The following is a 20837-nucleotide window of genomic DNA, read 5'->3' on the forward strand; positions in this document are numbered from 1 at the left end:
AAAAAACGTTTTGCAACGTTTTGTCGGGGCTGAACGCAGCCCTAGTTTTCCTGGTGTGTCTAATTAGTCATTATGTTCACCTGGTCTGTCAGTTATCTAGTTAGTTTCTCCCTCTGTTTGCTCTGTATATAAGCCCTTAGTTTCAGTCAAGTTCCTTGCGTTAATGTTGTAATATGGTGTTTTTGGTTGCTAATTTCTCCTAGTTATTCTCATGTTCATGTTGTTTATTAAATTAAAAGATCTCTTTTAATTTAATCAAAACTTATCAAAACTTGAGTAAATAAATATTAGTAAATTAGTTTAAATTTCACTTGGTGCCACTAACAGAAATCACAAAGACTGAACACCACAGAGATATTTGAAGTTAAAGAACATGGCAGTTATTGTCTTATATATTTATATAAAGTTAAATTGCAGGTAATGCATCTTAAAAACATACAACATGTAGATGTGGTGAAAACAAATCAGGCACAAATCAGGGTGAGAAAATGAGTTTACTGCTCCACCAAGTGGACAACTACAGCTAATTATATTTTTCACAGTGGCACTACCTTCATTCTTCCTTCATATTTCCTTTGCACAAAACAGTAAATCACAGTAAATCAAATATATTTTTTTTGTTTCTATTTAATGGTGGCAATTTCATGTTGAGTTTTAGATGCTGCATGGTGTCCCAAACAAGTTTTTTTCTAGCTAAACCAGCTTCACCAGAAAGATCATGCTGGTTTCTACATGTTGTGTGGAGAGACATACTAGTGTAACAGAGGCCAGCTGGTAAGAGCTGTGAGGAACCAGTTGTACTAGAACAGATTAAATTATTAAATATGTGATAAAAACAATCTTTACCACAAACAATACATGTATGTTTTACAATTTCTGGCTTGATGACCCAACTGCGATCATGTCTCTTGGATGAATCAGAAGAATCTGGGTGTATCAATTTACTCCGCAGTCCACATCACAAGACAATATCCAAATGTTCATAATCAGAGTAATCCAAAACAGAAGTAAAAAATCTAAGTAATGTCTCTAGAACAGAGAATGTAAACAAGATTGTGATGTTGCGTCATTGGCTGCTAGTTTAGTGTGAGTTTGACACAGATGTCCTATAAAATCTCTATTAACATACTGATAGAATCACACAAACTCTCACACATCATTAAACTTTTCTATCTTTCAGTTGAGTCATTAAAATTGTTTTTTTAAATTGTCATTAAATTTTGATTCATCCAAAATAAACACAACAGGTATGTTTTTATTATGGAATAAGAACAAACAGAGACATTTTGAAGAAAGTGCCCTGTATTTACTATTGTTTTCCATTCTGTTCATTTATTTAATGGAGTTCTTGGAATGGGCCTCCGGAACTGTGCTTTTCAGGGATGTCAGTTGCTGATCCACACCAACACGCTCCATGACTCCTTATGAACTGCAGTTCAGAACTGAAGAGAGATGCAAGAAGTCTAATAAGACATAATGTTCCCCCATTCTCCCTAGACACATCTTTTTTTTTTCTCAGTAAGTTTATGAGATGTTTATATAAATAACATTGCTCAACTAGGATTCATTCCAAAGGGAGCAAGTGGAAAATACATCAATTATATAGTAAACACATATGAGCACCTTTTATTTGGTCTCCTGAGTTTGTCTTTCTCCACTTCTTTATATTCCTGCTCTGTTAAAAAGTCCCCTGTCTCTTTTTTAAGCTCCTCTTGGATTCTATATATGCCACAAACAGGAAAACATATTAAAAAATATGCAATAGTATAGTCTTCATTTAACAATCTTAAGAACCTTGGTTTAAATTCTGAACTTATGATCGCCATGCTTTTCCATTGTATCGAGTGACATCAAATTTTACCCACAATAATCATGCATCTTAATTCATATTTAACCCCATAATCCTGTATCACATTTGATATGCAAATTATTAAGGCCTCTCAATTATTAACATGATCAAACCTTTACTTAAAAATCTGTTGTACACAGTCTACTACATGCCTTCTGTCATCTGATTGTTTTGTCCAACTATTATTTCGTATGTCAGGCTTGACAATTCTGAACACGGAATTAAAAATCTAATGCAAATTTTAAAAAATTAATGATGCTTCTGGTCACCACAATTTTGCCAAGAAAGACATGTTCCTGCATCAACATATTTTGTTTGAAAATTTAGTCAGTCACCCTATCCCTTCTCCTAAACCTAACCCCACCCATAACTTATCCCTAAAATCAGAGGGAAATGATAGGTGAATTACACAATTGTAGAAGCACCTAACCTGTGGTTGTTTATGTAAAGCCTAAACTTTACATAAACTGTAAACTTGTCCCTCAAATCTTGGTTGGTTGATTGGTTGATTGGAAGGTTGTTCCAAGATCAACAAAGATGTTGATCCAGGAACATGTTGTACTTGTGGAAATCACGTTCACCACACTTGTGTATTGCTAAAAGCAATTAGTGTTGCTGGTACAGGCTGTGGGCTCAAGGCATTTAGTGTACCACTTAATCCAATTATATTTCATTTCCTTGAGAATAATAATAATTTTGGAGTCATTCGTTTCAGCCAGAAGACGAAATCCACCTGCTTGTCCCTGTTTCCTAAGCAACCCACAAATAGATCATGTTGCTACATTACTTTTTTGTTCTCTCAGGCCGGCTAATTTGGAGCTCTTTGTGCAGCAGAACATTTCTCAGGGACTCAGTCTCTCTCCTGTCATCCATTAAATCTCTCTGAAGACAACAGTTGGTCCCTTCCAGTGACTCACAGAAGGCCTTCAGTAGGAACAGTGGGATAAATTGATTAGTTCATTGTGTCCTTTGATTTTGTTTGTGCTCAAGGATGTGTCCAGATAACTGGTGTCTGGATGCATTAAATTTGGCTGAATGCAGCAGTATTAAAGTACATTAACTGAGTGAGCTTACCCATCTCTCTCTAATATCACCAAAAGCAGTAGGTGGGTCATCCAGACATAAGAATTCTCTGACAGCCTCACTTCAGTAGAGAGAAAGCAATGTTACTCTGTTACCGCATGATTTTCTCAAAGTGTAACATTGTGACAGTAAATTATCTTCACACAATTATCAATCATATTTTTATTGTAGTGTTGACTATAGTCAACCTTTTTTATTTTTATCTTATTTATTTTTATTTTTCAGGCCTCTTTTGTACCTTATATGCAGATTTTAAATTCAGGGCTATTTTTCTAAATGCACACTAAAGGCAGTCTACTGGGCCCCTAAGGGGACATGGGGTTGGAAAAAAATGACATGGGAGGAAAAATATATTTCAGTGCTTGCTTGCAAAACTTTTGCGTTCTCTCACAAAAGTATTGTGTTACAATAATAGACTTTATTTTCTATAGCTCCTTTAAAAAGACCTCTCAAGGTGCTTTACATAAAAGTTGAAACACTTGTAAACATGAAAACAATATACAAACTAAATTAATCATCTTAAAAAGCCATCCTAAAGAAATATGTTTCAAAGTATTATGTAAAAGAGCTTATCTCTAATAGTGAGGGGAAGTGAGTTCCACAGTTTAGTAGAGTAAGAAGTAAATGCTCTATTACCCTGGTATGAAGACAAGAGTGGGGGACTGTTAAAATAACAGTATTTGAGGAGCGGAGATCACATTTTAAAAGGTATAATCATTTAAAAGCTCAGCCAAATACTGAGGAGCTACTGTAGATGAGCTTATACTGTATATGAGAAAACACAAAAGTATTGATCCGCTTCTCAGCTACAGAGAAAGATAACATAGGGCGCAGCCTTGCAATGTTTCTGAGATTTAAGAAAAGAAAAAAAAATTACAATTTGCTGAACGTGGATCAAATGACAAACTTGCATTAAATATTATTCTAAAATGTTAATGCCCATCCACAGTTAAGGTTAAAGATCCAACACTTTAGAATACTGATCCTTCATTAATGAATAACTACACAGGAACAAATGAGTAATGCATTATTAACACTCTAGTAACTACAATTAACTAACAAGAAACTCTGATTAATGAATAAGTAAGTAATAGTGCTCAGTTGAAGGTGGTAGTTCACTATTAGCTAATCGTTAACTACTATTTTTTTTTTTTTCATACCTCTCAGAGAACTACTAAGAACTACAAACCCGATTCCAAAAAAGTTGGGACACTGTACAAATTGTGAATAAAAACAGAATGCAATGATGTGGAAGTTTCAAATTTCAATATTTTATTCAGAATACTACATAGATGACATATCAATTATTTTGATCAGTATTCTAAAGTGAGAAACATGATAACTCTCTAGTAACTACTGGAGTCATTGTAAACTTTTGAGGTTTTTGTAAAGTAATGGACAGTAATAACTCAAGAGTTGCTACATATTTCTAAAGGAACTACTACTCATTTGGATCAGTATTCTAAAGTGAAGATCATGGTAACCCACTAGTAATTACTCAAGTGTTACCAAATACATCAGAAGGAATTACTGTACAAAACTGTACAAAATGTACATAAACCTCAAAAGTTTACCATGACTTCAGTAGTTACCAGAGAGTTATCATGTTTTTCACTACTGATCCAAATAATTAGTGTTTCCTTCGGAAGGATTTGGTTTCAGTCATTACTAGTGGATTACCATGACCTTCACTTTATAATTAATTATACATTATGCATCATTCATGTTAATTATGAACCTGTATTTAGTAGTGCTTAGCAGTTCTCTGGGAGGAATGAAAAAACAGTAGTTACTGATTAGCTAATAGTGAACTACCACCTTCAACTGAGCTCTATTACTTACTAATTAATTAATCAATCAGAGTTTCTTGTTAGTTAATAGTAGTTACTAGAGTGCTAATAATGCATTACTCATTTGTTCCTGTGTAGTTATTCATTAATGAAGGATCAGTATTATAAAGTGTTACCCAACTTAGTTGGTGAGGACTACAGATGAGTATTACTTCTGTCTTGTTGCTGTTCAGACAAATTGAGTCATCCAAGTTTTTAACTCAGAAACATGTGTAAATAAAGTGACTACCTCAATGTTACCAAATTTAATATAAATCTGTGTCATCAAGACCAAGTGATCTTAAAGGCTAACCATGAGAAAAACATACACTACATAGGCTACTAAAAAGTAAGTGGCCCACAATTGAACCCTGAGGGACCCCAAAATGAACTGAACCAATCTTTGATCTATATCCACCCAGAGAGACAAACTGCCTACAATCAGAGAGATAGAATCTGACACCAAATACAGTTTAAAGATGGGTGAGACTGATCAAAAGCAACACTAAGATCAAGAAGAACTAGGATGGAAAAAGAATCACAATCAGAAAAGTGATGGTTAACAGTGAGGTGACTATGTAATTGCAAAGCACAACTCATTCTAAGATTTACCAAAGAAAGGAAGGCTAGAAATAGTACAAAAGTGGTTGAAGTCAACCAAATCCATGTTAGTCTTTTTAGATACTAGTATTACAAAAGCAATTTTAAATGCAAATTTGAGGTGAAACATGATTTAATTAAACTAGTCGGAATGGGATCAACTATGTAAGTTGTATTTATATTATGAAAAAGTTGTCTGTTATTGTTTTTGTTGTTAACAAATATCAGTGATATTAATTTTGCACTCTGCTCATTAAACATTTGCGTTAAACATCTCACTAAATTATTTCCCTGAGAAACTTTGAGTTCACTTGCAAAATCACTGAAATATAGTTCCCTTTCAGTCAGTCATGTTCAACGTCAAATCAGTGTCTGACTAATTAGGATCTCGCCTGAGAGAGTCAATGCACATTGGCGTGCAAGATTTGCATCTCGCATGTCCTGATTTTGCATTTTAGATGCGTTCCTGGGTCAACATATTTTGTTGATCCTGGAACAACATTCCAGTCTAAAAATTTAGTCTTAACCCTATTCCTACCCCTAAACCTAACCCTACCCATAAGTTATCCCCAAAATCAGAGGGAAATGATAGATGAATAACACTGATGTAGAAGCACCAATTCATGATTTTAAGCCTAAATTTGACATAATCTCTAAACTTGTCACTCAAATCTGATTGGTTGATTTGAATGTTGTTCCAGGATCAACAAAAATGTTGACCCAGGAACATGTTGAACTCAGCAAAATCAGGTTCTGCTTGCCCCACAAGGTATAAATGCGGAAGCGGGTTTAACGCACATTCAGCTTTTCGCTTCGGAGCCGAGTGGTTCAACTGTTTTGCTCTGTCTATCACTGCAAGAGTGTTCTGTGAGTGCTCTTCGGGAAGAAGCATCTATACTATTCCGGTGTTGGTGTGACAACGCTGCAGCGGTGGTCACGATCTTCCAGAGCATATTTCCTGCTGATTAATACAGCCTAAAAGAGCTTTGTGGATACAGAAGGCTGCACTATTCCCTGTTAGCTGTGCAGCAGCCATTTCCCCTGTGCGCTTCAGCACTCAAAGAGAGCTTTAATTTCCCTAAAAGAGCAAAACACTGGTCTGATATTGCGTCATTCTAAAGATGTCATTCCACCCGTGTGTTTCTGGATGTAGTCATTGCCTGGCTGCGGATGACAGTCATGATCATTGCCTAACATGTCTGGGCATCAAACACGCTGAGGTTTCTTTTGTGGATGAGTCATGTAACCACTGCGGGAAGATTACCATCACAGTGTTGTTGTTGAGACTCCAATACCTCAAAAGAGTCCCCTTACCTATTCCCCGATCTAGATTCTCTCCTGGGCCTCAGAAATTGCCCCCCTATGGCTTCCTCCGTCCCCGCACAGCCTCAGCAGCAGCCTCCACCTAGGCAACAGTGGGGAGCTGGCCACAGGAAGGCAGAGCCCCCACAAACAGAGCAGCAAGCGTAAGAGCAAGCAGCCCTGAGATAGGCAACCCAGAGATAGAGGGGACAGCTCTTCGGGAGATAGTGACCGCACCACTCCCTCCCCCAGAGAAGGGCCAGGCGGAGAATCTTTTCTTTTCTTTTCTTTTTGTTCCGCCGCATGCACCGTGTGACATTCACTCTGGCCTGTCACCAAACATTCAGCCCGTGGTCAGACACTGCATTTCTATGGGCAGTTTCCCTAGTACAGGTGTCCAGGCATGCTGTTGTTTTTACGGATGCCTCCACCACTGGCTGGGGTGCCACGTACAATGGGCATGCAGCTTTGGGTATTGGGGTCTCCATCTGCACTAGCACATCAATTGCCTCAAGTTGCTTACAGTACATCTTGCGCTGGGCCGCTTCAAAACGCTGCTACGAGGCAAGCATGTACTGGTCTGTATGGACAGCACTGTGACCATTGTGTACATCAACCATCAAGGTGGTCTACGCTCCCGCTGTATATCAAAACTCGACCGCCATCTCCTCCTATGATGTCAGAAGCATCTGAGATCACTTTGTGCAGCCGACAAGCTCTCATGACAGGCCACATTTATCTTTGTAACATACTCGTCCCCTACACCCCGACTTGCTCACTACGTTCTTCTGACTCTGGCCTTCTCATTGTCCCTCGGCATCGCCTCTCTTCAATGGGGGGCAGATCATTCAGTGCTATAACACCCAACCTCTGGAATTCTCTCCCCCACTCACTCTGTTGTGTTAATAATATCTCTGAATTTAAATCATTACTCAAAACTCACTTGTTTTCTGAATGTTATACCACTGATTTGATGGATTGATTGATCTGCTTAATTAACTAATAGTTCTCTGAATGTTATGTTATGTCTCTTAAGTCCTGTTTTGTATTTTATTGTGCTTGACTCTATTCTTCTGTATGCTTCCCTGTCCATATAATGTTCCTTTTATTGTTTTTCATCATTGTCTACTCGTATTATCTCTTCCTTGTTAAATGTACATTGTAAAGTGTCCTTGAGCCCTGGAAAGGCATTATTTAAATAAAACTTGTTATTGTTATTATTATTATTATTATGCTCCTGGGAGAGTGGAGACTCCATTCCCAGGTGGTCCAGCTGATACGGAGACACTTCGGAGCCGCACAGGTAGATCTGTTTGCCTCTCCAGACACGTCCCACTGCCAGTTGCACGGATGTACTGGCACACAGCTGGCCCAGTGCCTATGCAAATATGTGTTTCCCCCAGTGAGCATACTTGCACAGACACTGTGCAAAGTCAGGGAAGACAAGGAGCAGGTCTTGCTAGTTACGCCTTACTGGCGCAACCAGACCTGGTTCCCAGAACTGATGCTCCTCACAATAGCCCCTCCCTGGCAGATTCCTCTGAGGAAAGACCTACTTTCTCAGAGACCGGGCACCCTCTGGCACCCACGTCTAGACCTCTAGAACCTACACGTGTGGTCTCTAGATGGGACACGGAGGTCCTAGGTGATCTACCCCAGGCGGTGGTAGACACCATAACGTTGGCAAGAGCACCCCCTACGAGGCATGATTACGCCTTGAAGTGGAACCTGTTCTTCTCACTGGTAAGACCCCCGGAGGTGCCCAATCAAAGATGTGCTTTCCTTCCTCCAGGAGGGGTTGAAGCGAAGGCTGTCTCCCTCCACCCTAAAAGTGTATGTGTCCGCGATTGCCGCACATCATGATCTTGTAGATGGTAAGTCTCTGGGAAAGCACGACCTGATCATCAGGTTCCTGAGGGACACAAGGAGACTAAATCCTCCTCGCTCTCAACCCCTTTGGGATCTTTCTCTGGTGCTTACTGCATTGCAGAGTAGGGATGCGCCGATCTGATACTCAGATCGGGTATTGGCTCCGATACTGCCATTTTTGCTGGATCAGGTATCGGTCAGACGGGACCGATCCAAATCCGATATTGTGCGTGTACTATTCTGTGTTATTGTTAAGCCCCACAAAAGGCACAAAAACATTAAAAAGCACCATAAAGTTTTCGTGCACTATATCCCAAGTCTTCAGAAGCCATTCAATAGCTTAATGTGAGGTACAGACGATTATTTAAGTCGCTAAATTCAAGTTCACGTAAACTCTTACATCCGCTGCGGCTGTCTGTCATTCTCCAGTCAGTATTCAAACTGTGTGATGCATTTTGGCTATCTCCAAGATAATTCAGTGTTCCTATTATTAAACTGTGGCGAGGGGGGCGTGGTTCAGCGAAGTCTGCAACGGGAGAGAGCGTCAGGAGACGCATGGTGAGTGAGTGGGTTAAATGCAAATCACGAACACCTGTTTCTCATTCCAGTAATTGGCGCAGAGACAGGATAAAACGCCAGGAGAAGCAGGAGTGTGTGAGAGAGAGAGGGACTGCTGACTGAGAACGCTGATCACGGCAACATCACTGGAGTGAAGCCCTATTGTGGATTGTGTATACTGACGTTGGAGTGAAGCCCTATTGTGGATTGTTTATTTTATTGTTGTGCGTTGCACAGACTTTTGTTGGACATTTTATTACTTAAATAAAACTCAGTCAGCAGTCAAAAGCCAACCCTGTCCTCTTCCTTCCCTACGAACTCTGAAATATACTACACTGGTGCCGAAACCCGGGAAGGAAGACGGGCTGCCGCCGCCATGCAATCATCGTCCTCCACGGCATTTGCGGATGTCATTGCCTCCCTTGCGGTCCTGCATCAGGAACAACATCAGGCCCTGCTGGATCTAAGAACCGACCAAGAGCGTCGGTTCCAAGCCATCATCCAGACCCAGCAGGAGGACCGCGAGAGGTTCCGGAGCTGGATCAACCGGGAGGTTCGCACGGAGTCCATCGCGCAGCCGGCTGTGCCCACCCACCTGCCACTAAATAAAATGGGTCCTCTGGACGAACCCCGAAGACTTCCTGGACCTGTTCGTCAAATCAGCTGAGGCGTGCGGATGGCCGCGGGACCAATGGTCCATGAGGTTGGTCCCGCTGCTTTCGGGGGAGTCGCAGATGGCGGCACAGCAGCTGCCAGTGCAGAACCTCCTGGTGTTTGACGACCTTTGGCGGGCCATCATCCAGCGGGTCGGTCGGACCCCAGAGCAACATCGCCAACGTTTCCGCTCCCTGGAGTCCGGCCGGCCCTTCGTGATGGCCCAACAGCTCTGGGACTCGTGCCGCAAATGGCTATTGGCTGAGGGAAGTGACGTGGACCAGGTCGTCGATCGTGTGGTGCTGGAGCAGTTCATCACTCGGCTGCCGAAAACAACGGCCAAGTGGGTCCAGTGCCACCGCCCCACGTCGCTGGACTCAGCCATCCATCTGGCGGAGGACCACATGGTGGTGTGCCAAGGGGTCGGCGAACCCCTACCATCTACCTCTCTCTCTCCTTCTCTTCTCGCTCTCTCCCGTTGCAGACTTCGCTGAACCACGCCCCCCTCGCCACGTAAAATTTATCTGTACTTTCTACCGGGTGTCTGTTAGATCACAACACTGGAGTAGAGAGCACTATGAAGTGTTCTTCATGTGCACAGTAACTGAAATGCAAAATTGTTAAAAGAAAAGGCTTAATAAACTATTGCATAGAAATACCGGTAATACACTATGCATCAATTATCTTCCCTTTGTGCTTTGAACTTTACAGTGCTGCGCATTGTGACTCATGCTGCTTCAAGAGCATCATTCTCCACACAGAATGCGTGCGCTTCGTGCATAATACTTTTGCCCAATGAAAGATTGTTAATAGCATTTTTTGTTCAGTCCTATCTATCATATGTTGCTGCCTCATTAAAAAAACTGCACCATACATTTAAAAGAAATGTCTTTTAATTTTATAGTATTTGTATGACTCAAACATTCATGAAAAACAAGTCATGAGTCATGGATGAAGGAGTCAGCTGGACTCCTGATTATTTTAAATGTCTACCAAGCTAGTGAAGCTATTGGTTTATTTACAGTTGTTGCAATGATGCACAATTATTTCATAAATAATTCACTACATTTGTATCTGTTTGTTATTTTGTTTTACAAAGTTAGGAAAGTAACTGCACAAAAGAATGATCCCTGTCTCGTCCACACAATAGCCGCTTTTCCACTGTCGGGCCAGTGTGAGCCAGGGCTAATGACTACGGATAGCCCAGGACTACGATTAGCTCCGCCTTTCACCTCGACTGTGCCTCAAACCCCAACTGGCCCGCTTTGGACCAAGGTTTTCGGCGGGCCGAAAAACCTGTGCCTTTGGCACAGAGGAAGCACCGAAGAGGCACGATCAAGCCCCGGAAGTGACAGTGGAAACGCGACCGGCCCTGGCACGCACTAGCACACCCGCCTTTGGCCCGGCAGTGGAAACGCGGCTATTGAGGCATAGTTTTTTAGGAAAAACCCTGGAGGAGTGCTGTACCCCCTCGGATTGAGAACTCACTCTACCAGGAGTATTGCTACCTCTTGGGCATATATATATATATATATATGTAGAGGTGCAGAGCTGCAAGCCGGACGACACCCAAAACGTTGGCTAGGTTTTATAGCCTTGTCCTTGTGTGTAGAGCCAGTGTCCTCCCATGTAGTTGCCTCAAGTAGCCAGTAAACACTGGAGAGATCGCTCTGTATCTCGCTTGCTGTGCCATTCCCCTCTACAGATCGGATAATTATTCATATTCAGTTCAGTTCCCCACATGGCGAACCCTGATGAGTTCCTCCATCAACCTCGGCATTCAAACATGGCGGAGCGTCCAACCCCAGTTACTTATAAGTACACCCATTGGATGACCCCTGTGCTAGGCTAGGTGTCCATATGTTGTGATCCCCACAGTGATCCCATATGTGTATTCTTCCATGGTATGGTTACCCAGTGGGTGAGTCCATGTCTTTCCCTTGGTCTGCTCTGCCGTCCCTGCCGGTGTTGACTTCCTTCTAACTAGGCCGGAGCCACCTCAGAGACATTCCATATGTTGGATTGCCCTTAATGCCCAGTCCATATGTGTAATCTCCACATGATACCTCCCTGCAGGCAGGACGTGGATTCCTCAGCATCCCTTTCCCCTTGAAAGGGGACGCTTTTCCAGTGTTATCCAATTGTCTTACTGTATGGTCAAGCAGAACAACAGTAATCGACTGTCTCTGCGTAAGCCCTGTCCTATCTTCCACCCCAGTAGGTGTGGGCAAATCAGGTGGCTTTCTAGGAGTGCTGGAAGGGGCAGCAATAGTGATGCTTTTGTAGGGATCCCAATTCGTCAGTCACTGACATGACGTCGAACATGACTGACAGAAAGGGAATGTCTCGGTTACGTATGTAACCCTCGTTCCATGAAGGAGGGAATGGAGACATCACATCCCATTGCCATCCCATCAGTTGCTGAGCATCGGGTCACTGGCTCGGCTCCTTAGCAAAAACCTGAATGTGCATTGCACCCACTTCTACATTTATACCCATGCTGCAGGGCAAAGCACGAGATGCAAATCTTGCACTCCAATGTGCATTGGCTCGTTTAGTTTACACTCAAAGGTGATAGGGATCTCAGGCGATATCCCAATTCATCAGTCACTGATGTGACGTCTCCGTTCCCTTCTTCAGGGAATGAGGGTTACATATGTAACCAAGATGTTTTTCCTCCCACCTCATATTATTTCACAAAAGTTTTGCAAGCAAACACAACATGTCTGGTTTACACATACTGTGGAACTTTGTTCCAAACTTGTGATTTTCTTTCTTCTGTGGAACATAAAAGAAGATATTTTGAAGAATGTTTCAAATTTTTTTGTCCATACATTGAAAGTCTATAGGGTCCAAAACACAATGGACCTACAACAACATTGGATCCTTTCATTATAGGGACAAAAAAACATTTTTCTAAATATCTTCTGTTCTGCAGAATAAAGAATGTCATACAAGTTTGGAACAAAATGAGAGTGAGTAAATGATGACAATTGTTTTGAAGGCTGTTTCTAAACAAAGCATAATGTCATAAGTACCTATTTCTCATGTCTTTTTGTGCAACTAAGTGCTGTAGAAAGTCTTGTAGGCCCAGCTGCCTCTCTTCTAGAAATTCAGAATTGAAGTTCTTGAACCAACGTTTGGGTGGTAGGACGAATTTAAACACAGGAAATATCTCTCTCAGCTGAAGACACATGCACAAATACATAAAGTCACTCACATCTAAAATAAGGAAATACTGAGGAAAATATGAGCAAGTCTCCATTACTGCACAGTCAGCTGACATGAGTCACCTGTGCCTGACCTTGTCATGTAGTCGAGAGAAGTCTGTGTATCTTCTAAAAATGTGCCAGCTCTCGTCAGGTGCTCGCCTCACTAAGATCTTGTAGACCTAAAACATGCAGAAAGAGAACATCATTTCCTCTTTATCACTAAAACTGCCTTTGAATCATAACAGATGGTGATAAAGTGTCATTTTCCATATAAGACTTAATGTATTCAACCTTATGTGACTCCAATTAAAGATATTTCACCCAAAAATTAAACTTTACTCAACCTCATGTTGTTTCAAACTCATTAGAATTTTTTTCATCTTTAGTACATGAATGAAAATGTTTTAAAGAAACCTTCAGAAAGATTTCTGTACCTCTATTCTAAGTCCATGTAACCAAAACTCTGACAATTCAATTTGTTCACACTTGTCAAGCAATGACTCAATTCATATGGATTATGTTTACAATGTTTTTAAGAACTTTATGAATTGTCAAATTTTGGTTATTCAATGGATGATGATAATAATAATAATAAACTTGATTTTATATAGTGCCTTTAAAAGTTGCATCTCAAAGCACTTTACAAAAATCACAAATAAAATACACTGAAATAGCAAAAAAAGAAACTACATCAAAAAATGTAAAATACATGTATATAAAAAACAAAATAATCACAGAAAAGCCTGAAAAAAAAAAGTTTTAAGAGAAGATTTAAAAACACTAAAAGATTCAGCATGTCTAATCTTACTGGGAGGGACAGCAATTTCTTAGGTTGCATAAAAAATATCTTCATTTGTGTTTCGAAGATAAAAGTTGTAATAACTTGTCTTGAGAGTGAGTAAATGATGCCAGGATTATCATTTTTCAGTGTACTATTCATTAAGGTCTGTTTTCACACAAAGGCATAATGTGGCTTTAGAAAACACTTTTGTGCATCTCCAGTCCACATTCTCCACATTGCATGCAAAAAATACCACATTATTCACAATTTCTCCTTTTGTGTTCCACGAAAGAAACAAAGTCATACTAGTTTGGTACAACATGATGGGTAACAGATGACAGAATGTTCATTTTGGGGTTAAAATATCCCTTTAAAAGTAAGTATTAAACAGACTATCTACTATAAATTGATCACTACAGAGTGAAAAGGGCATGCATAAGTAACTCCTTACTGTGAACTTTGTCTTTTCCTCCATAACCTTATAGCCAAGCAGGGTGACCTTGATTGTCTTCTCTTCATTGCTCCGGCTACAAAATCCATGGCTGTAATACTCCATCCCATTCCCTCTTCTTACAACATCAGGACTGTGGTTCTGGTAAAACATGCTAAATCTTCTGCGATGTTGGATCCAATGTTCTCAGAAAAGAATAAACGAAGCAGATAATAAATAATTTGAGGGTGAAGAATTGTTTAAAAATCACAAGTTGTTTAAGTCAATGGTTATAAGAAGCATCACAGATTAAGAGTAGTATTTCACTAGCAAAATCTTTAAAAGATTAAGTCATACAGCATTAGCAGACTTATTTCAAGTATGCTCACAAACATCTAACACCACATCATGATATGATAACATTTTTTGGGTTTTTTTCTCTTACCAAAAGTAGCTTGATAATCTGTGTGGGTGTTTTCACTGGTTTGGGACCTGGTGAAAATAAAGAATCCTAAATCTAATGTTAGCAGAAGTTGACTGATTGTCATCTTCTGCATTCTTCACTATTAAGAGAAGTGAATCAGTGCGCTAGTCACAAATGAGACAACCACACCTTGTTCTTCTATGATCAAATTTCAAGGCATTCCTATTTGTATGGTGTGTAGATCTACCCAAACCTACTATAAAAATTTAGATTAAAATGACCTTTGCCTGAATGCTGAACTCATAAACCTGTAAAAAATATTCTTTGCATGAACTTTTGTCTAAATTAATTTTGCATATGCAATGTTTGGAGGTGTGTTGTCTTTCTTTCACACTCTAAAAAAAAAAAAATGTTTTGGCTCAACAACTGCAACAGTTTGCATTAATCTTTCTGAGTTATGACAACTTACTCAACAAACTCAAACTTACTCAATTACAGGAACTTAATAGTTTGAAGTATAAACACTTTTTATTTTTACACGCCTTCCCTATTCTACTTACGGAAAAAACATGTCTCATCATATCCGTAAATAGATAAAAGTTGCTCTGGCTACTTTGGCGTTTGTTTGGTGTGGGAGTGGCATAGCTTAGTTGTCACAACGAGCGAGAAAGGTTGACATGGAGCCGCTAAATCTCTGTCCTCAGGGAATCACCCTTTTAAAAAAACATAGTGGACAGAGGAGAGTCTGCTGGCAAAAAAAAGAGATTGTGACATAGCTCGTAATAAAACAAGAATCAACATTGGGTTTTCTTAGATGTCGACAACTGAAGGATTGGAAATGTTGTAAAAAGCATTGCGGAGATGGCATTTATCACTCAACAGGTGAGTAAGGTATTTTATTGAACAGACAAGTTGCCATATGTAGCTCTCCAGCAGAGTTTATTGTAAAGCATTATTAAGACCTGGTCCTCTCTCGTCCTTCACTGTCGTCGCTCCTCCTTTTATGCTTCCGGAGCTCTTCCGTGAGAGACTCAAGGCCGGTGCGCCTCGCAGGTGGAGCTCATTATCTCTCGCGTCACCGGCCTCACGCCATTCCCTCACGGCTCTCGCCCGCCCTGCTCGCCACAATTATCTATTGGGAAGGGTAATTTTCATCCAGAGCCAAAGCACAAACAAAATAATGTTCTTTCACTAAATGCATTCAGTTTTGTTTTTTAATTGCTAGAGGGCCAAAAGTTACATGGTGTAGGCCCGTTTCAAAGAATCAGTTGGATGTCTCTCAATGAGAAAAAAAGACAGACAAAATAATGTATGCAATGAGACTGCAGTTACTTGTTATACTGTTATGTCATATTTCACTCTTAATAGTTTATTTATAAACACATTCTATTTCTTTAACCAGAACTATTATTGTTAGAATCATAAAAACAAAAACAGCATTCAATCTTCGTCACTGTCTCAGCCCCTCAACTAAAAAGAAATAATACTAAAACCACCAGTAGATCATCATTGTCACAATGAGTCATTAAATCATTCAGTTAAACGATTCTTTCAAAACGACTGATTCATTCAGGGACAAAGCAAGTGAGATTGAGTCATCGAGTCATTCTAGACAGATTTGTCCAAAAACACGGATTCATTCAGTAATGAAACTGAAACTTTGTTGCTTGGAGCCGTACAATGGCTCTACTGTTTGAAACTATTTCCGTTGGCAAAACAGAGGAAAAAAAACTTACAACATAGTGTTTGTGTCTAATATATACACTGCGTTCCAAATTATTATGCAATTGATATATCAGTAAGATTTCAGTACAATAAACATTCAGATTTTAGTTTTTCTAAGAAAATGTTTGTTTGTTTATTTATCCGGGTCTTTTTAGATAACTGGTATCAATCTCAGACAAAATAATTTGCCAGATCTATGGAAACCCTACTTAGAGGTTGTTCCACATTATTAAGCAAGTCACAGTTCCCATGCAATATGGGGAGGAAGAAAGATCTTTCTGAAGATGAAAAGCATGAAATGGTGCAATGTTGTGCAAAAGGCATGAAAACAACTAATATTGTGTGAAAACTGAACAATGATTATTGAACTATCATAAGATTTGTGAGTGATTTAGAGCAAAGCAGAACTTGGTCAGATAAAGGCTTATTAATGAAAGTTCCTATCAAAAAAATTTATTGTATTAAAAGGGCAGCTATAAAAAAGCCAGTGTTGAGCAGCAAACAGGTATTTGAAGCTGCTGGTGTCTCTGGAGTTTCAAGAAGCTCTCCATGCAGGCTGGCAGTTGTGCATAAAGATGCATTTTAGACACCATTAACCAAACCTCACAAAGAGAAACATTTACAGTGGGTGTAGAAATACATTTTCATACAGTTTTATTGCTGTGGTGTTTTTTTGCAGCATGGGATAGTGCATAGTGCATTGTACAATAGTGCATTGTACTATGCACTATCCTCCTTTTTATACCATAAAAAATGGCCATCTTGAAAATGGCCATCTTGCAAAAGTCATTTTAATACCCTCCATCTCACTTCCCAGTATTCCAGCCCAAATCATCACCTGCCAGCTCCTTGCTGACGTCGCAGTCTTGTTCGAACGTGGTGGCCATTCACCAACCATCCCGAAATCCATCCGTTTAGACCATCCATTGTAGTACGGCATTAGTCAGTGAAAAATACTATTTAAAAATGAGTCTTCATGTATTTCTAAACCCACTGTAAATGTTTCTCTTTGTGAAGTTTGGTTTGGAGTGGCTGAAATGCATCTTTAAGCACAGCTGCCAGCCTGCATGGAGAGCTTCTTGAGACTCCAGAGACACCAGCTTCAAATACATGTTTGCTGCTCAACACTGGCTTTTTTTATAGCTGCCCTTTTAATACAATTAATTTTTTTGACAGGAACTTTCCTCAATAAGCCTTAATCTGACCAAGTTCTGCTGTGCTCTAAATCACTCACAAATCTTATGATAATTTGATAATCTCCATTCAGTTTCACACAATATTAGTTGTTTTCATGCCTTTTGCACAACATTGCACCATTTCATGCTTTTCATCTTCAAAAAGATCTTTCTTCCGCCCCATATTGCATGGGAACTGTGACTTGCTTAATAATGTGCAACAACCTCTAAGTAGGGTTTCCATAGATCTGGCAAATTATTTTGTCTGAGATTGATACCAGTGATCTAAAAAGACATGGATAAATAAACAAACAAACATTTTCTTAGAAAAACTAAAATCTGAATGTTTATTGTACTGAAATCTTACTGATATGTCAATTGCATAATAATTTGGAACGCAGTGTAAGTGACCTAATATTAACATAGTTTATTGAACTGTTGTATAGAATCAATTTACAAATTCATGAAAACAGCACTCTTGTTCATGTGATATTGCTTATGAATCTTAAAAACAAGAACTTATACAGAGACATTTTTTGCACTATATCTTGAATTTTTGTGTGCATTTTTATTAATCATGGTGACATTTTTGCCTCAAGCCCCCATTATCTATCCCTGGTGTGTGCACGGCTTGATGGCTACATTTGCAGTCATTGGTCTAAGAAAAACAACAATAAAGTATCAAAAAAAAACACTTTACCCTGATTTCATAGACCAGATTTAAGCTAGTCCTAGACTAAAATGCATGTTTGAGCTGTTTTAACTGAAAGCAACTTGCACTGACATATGCTAAAATATGTCACTGCCATTGTTTTGTCTCAAGATGCACACCAGCAATGTTTTTTTATATATATATATATATATATATATATATATATATATATATATAAAAGCTACTTAAAGGGTTAGTTCACCCAAAAATGAAAATTCTGTCATTTATTACTTACCCTCATGCCGTTCCACACCCGTAAGACCTTCATTAATCTTCAGAACACAAATTAAGATATTTTAGTTGAAATCCGATGGCTCTGTGAGGCCTCCATAGGGAGCAATGGACACTTCCTCTCTCAAGATCCATAAAGGTACTAAAAACATATTTAAATCGTTTCATGTGAGTACAGTGGTTCAATATTAATATTATAAAGCGACGAGAATATTTTTGGAGCGCCAAAAAAAACTAAATAACAACTTATTTAGTGATGGCCGATTTCAAAACAATGCTTCAGGAAGCATCGGAGCACAGATGAATCAGTGTGTCGAATCTGCTGTTCGGAGCGCCAAAGTCACGTGATTTCAGCCGTTGGCGGCATGGTTGGCGGTTTGACACGCGATCTGAATCATGATTCGACACACCGATTCATTTATGCTCCGATGCTTCATGAAGCAGTGTTTTGAAATCGGCCATCACTAAATAAGTTGTTATTTTGTTTTTTTGGCGCTCCAAAAATATTCTCCCTATGGAGGCCTCAAAGAGCTATCGGATTTCAACTAAAATATCTTAATTTGTGTGGAACGGCATGAGGGTAAGTAATAAATGACAGAATTTTCATTTTTGGGTGAACTAACCCTTTAAATGCCCTGATTGAACAAAGGCCTAATCCTGGGTTAATCTAAGCCCTGTGTGAAACCGGGCCTACAGTATGTGGCATAGTTAGACCGGACGTTTAATTAATGTGGAATTAAAACCCATATTCTTCCTCCCTGAGGTGTAATGACTCTTTCACTAATTTCACAACACCTGAAAAGTCTGCTTTTCCAAACGGCTCTGTCTTTGTTTTGCATTTTGCTGATGGATAGAAGAAACGTTAGGGCTGGAAAAAACTGACACGCATTCTCTAAAGCTGCATGCTGTGATCCATCAAGATTTACAAGAAATCCCACTGCGGCACTAGATGGCGCCATTTGGACTTTATTTTAAATTCACCAGCAGATGGTAGTGAGTTCTTTTAAAAATGTATTCTACTATTCATGTATTTTCTATAAATTTACTTTCTGCTCATCAAAGAATCCTGAAGAAACATGGTATCCACAAAGATATTAATTCAAAATGTAAATAAACGAGAAATATAATTTGTATGCCATTTTGCTTAAGAAAAAGAGACTGCTATTTTAATTTATTCTACAATTCATTTTTGTTTATTTCTTATCAAATGATATGTTGTCCACTGAAAGTCATGTGTATGAATATGGACACACCTGATGTAGTAATCAAAAAAGTTAAAAAGTTGCTGCAGACCATGGGCGAGTGGAGCTCCACTCTCGAACAGGAAATACGTCACCTCCACTTGTGTTTTACTAATGTCTACACCAACCCCAACCCTAAACCTACCCTTACAATAATGCAAATACAGTAGTTAAATAATGCAATATTGATTTGTGTTTTATTAACGTCTACACCTACCCCAACCCTAAACCTACCCTTACAATAATGTGGCCATAGCTGTAGCTAGCTCCACTAGTGGAGGTGACTTATTTACGCCCTTGAGTGGAGCTCTACTCGCCCCCTCAGACTGCAGCCAGCCCCTATTGAATTCCGTGGGAAAACCGCAGACTTGGCAACACTGGAATGTGAAACGGCTTCTTGAACAAGAACAAATATAGGGCGGGACTTGATTTTGTCCATTGGGAATTGATTGGATGGTTGTGGTTCGCTGTTGCTGTGACCTGTCATGTGATTGACAGGTTGCCCCGCCCTCGCTCACGCCAGTCAGAGATGAGCTGGAAGAGGAGGGGAAGATAATTTGATTAAATAATACGAGGGCACATGAATTAAAAAATAATAATGATGTGTACTGATAAAACATTTAAAATAAATACTGCAATAATCCCTAAAAAATAAGAATTGTCAATTTTGATTTCACGTGACTTTAACAGAATGAGAAATGAGGACACTTCCTCAGGACACTTCCCCTATAGTGCCAAGAGCAAAACACTTCAAGTTACCAAGGCAACCGGCTCCATCCTCTGCATGACACTTTGTTGTTATCATTACTGAAACCCAGAACCACAGGCAATGATGTATCTGAGGAGTGAATATTTGTATTGCATGATGTCAGCATTGGCTACATTTCCTTCAAGGGTTCACCCAAAAATGAAAATTCTGTCATTTATTACTCATGCCGTTCCACGCCTGTAAGACCTTTGTTAATCTTCGGAATGCAAATTATGATATTTTAGTTGAAATCCGATGGCTCCAAGAGGCATGCATAGGGAGTAATGACATTTCCTCTCTCAAGATCAATAAAGGGAAACATATTATGTTTTGAATGCTGTTGGATGATAAAAAAAATTAATTTTTTATTAATGTAATGTTGATTCTGGGAAAATTTTTCATTCATAAATACAA

The 20837-nt window shown here is 39.5% G+C and overlaps 1 protein-coding gene across 2 annotated transcripts; it reads right to left on the reverse strand.

Moving 5' to 3' along the window:
• Positions 1 to 1235: 1235 nt before the first annotated feature.
• On the reverse strand, positions 1236 to 14764 carry LOC125251431 (sorting nexin-16-like). Of its 2 annotated transcripts, XM_048164444.1 has the most exons (8): positions 14613 to 14764; positions 14189 to 14373; positions 13049 to 13135; positions 12783 to 12928; positions 2924 to 2993; positions 2637 to 2773; positions 1624 to 1719; positions 1236 to 1442 (listed from the first exon to the last, which is right to left on the reverse strand). In XM_048164444.1, exons 1-8 carry the CDS (start codon positions 14722 to 14724, stop codon positions 1337 to 1339), a joined length of 939 nt encoding a protein of 312 aa, XP_048020401.1. In that variant the 5' UTR covers positions 14725 to 14764; the 3' UTR covers positions 1236 to 1336. The 2 variants fall into 2 exon arrangements, with proteins under 2 accessions (XP_048020401.1, XP_048020402.1); XM_048164445.1 differs by lacking the exon at positions 1624 to 1719.
• Positions 14765 to 20837: the final 6073 nt, after the last annotated feature.

This window comes from Megalobrama amblycephala, linkage group LG17 (assembly GCF_018812025.1).
Source record: "Megalobrama amblycephala isolate DHTTF-2021 linkage group LG17, ASM1881202v1, whole genome shotgun sequence".
NCBI classification, from domain to species: Eukaryota; Metazoa; Chordata; class Actinopteri; order Cypriniformes; family Xenocyprididae; genus Megalobrama; species Megalobrama amblycephala.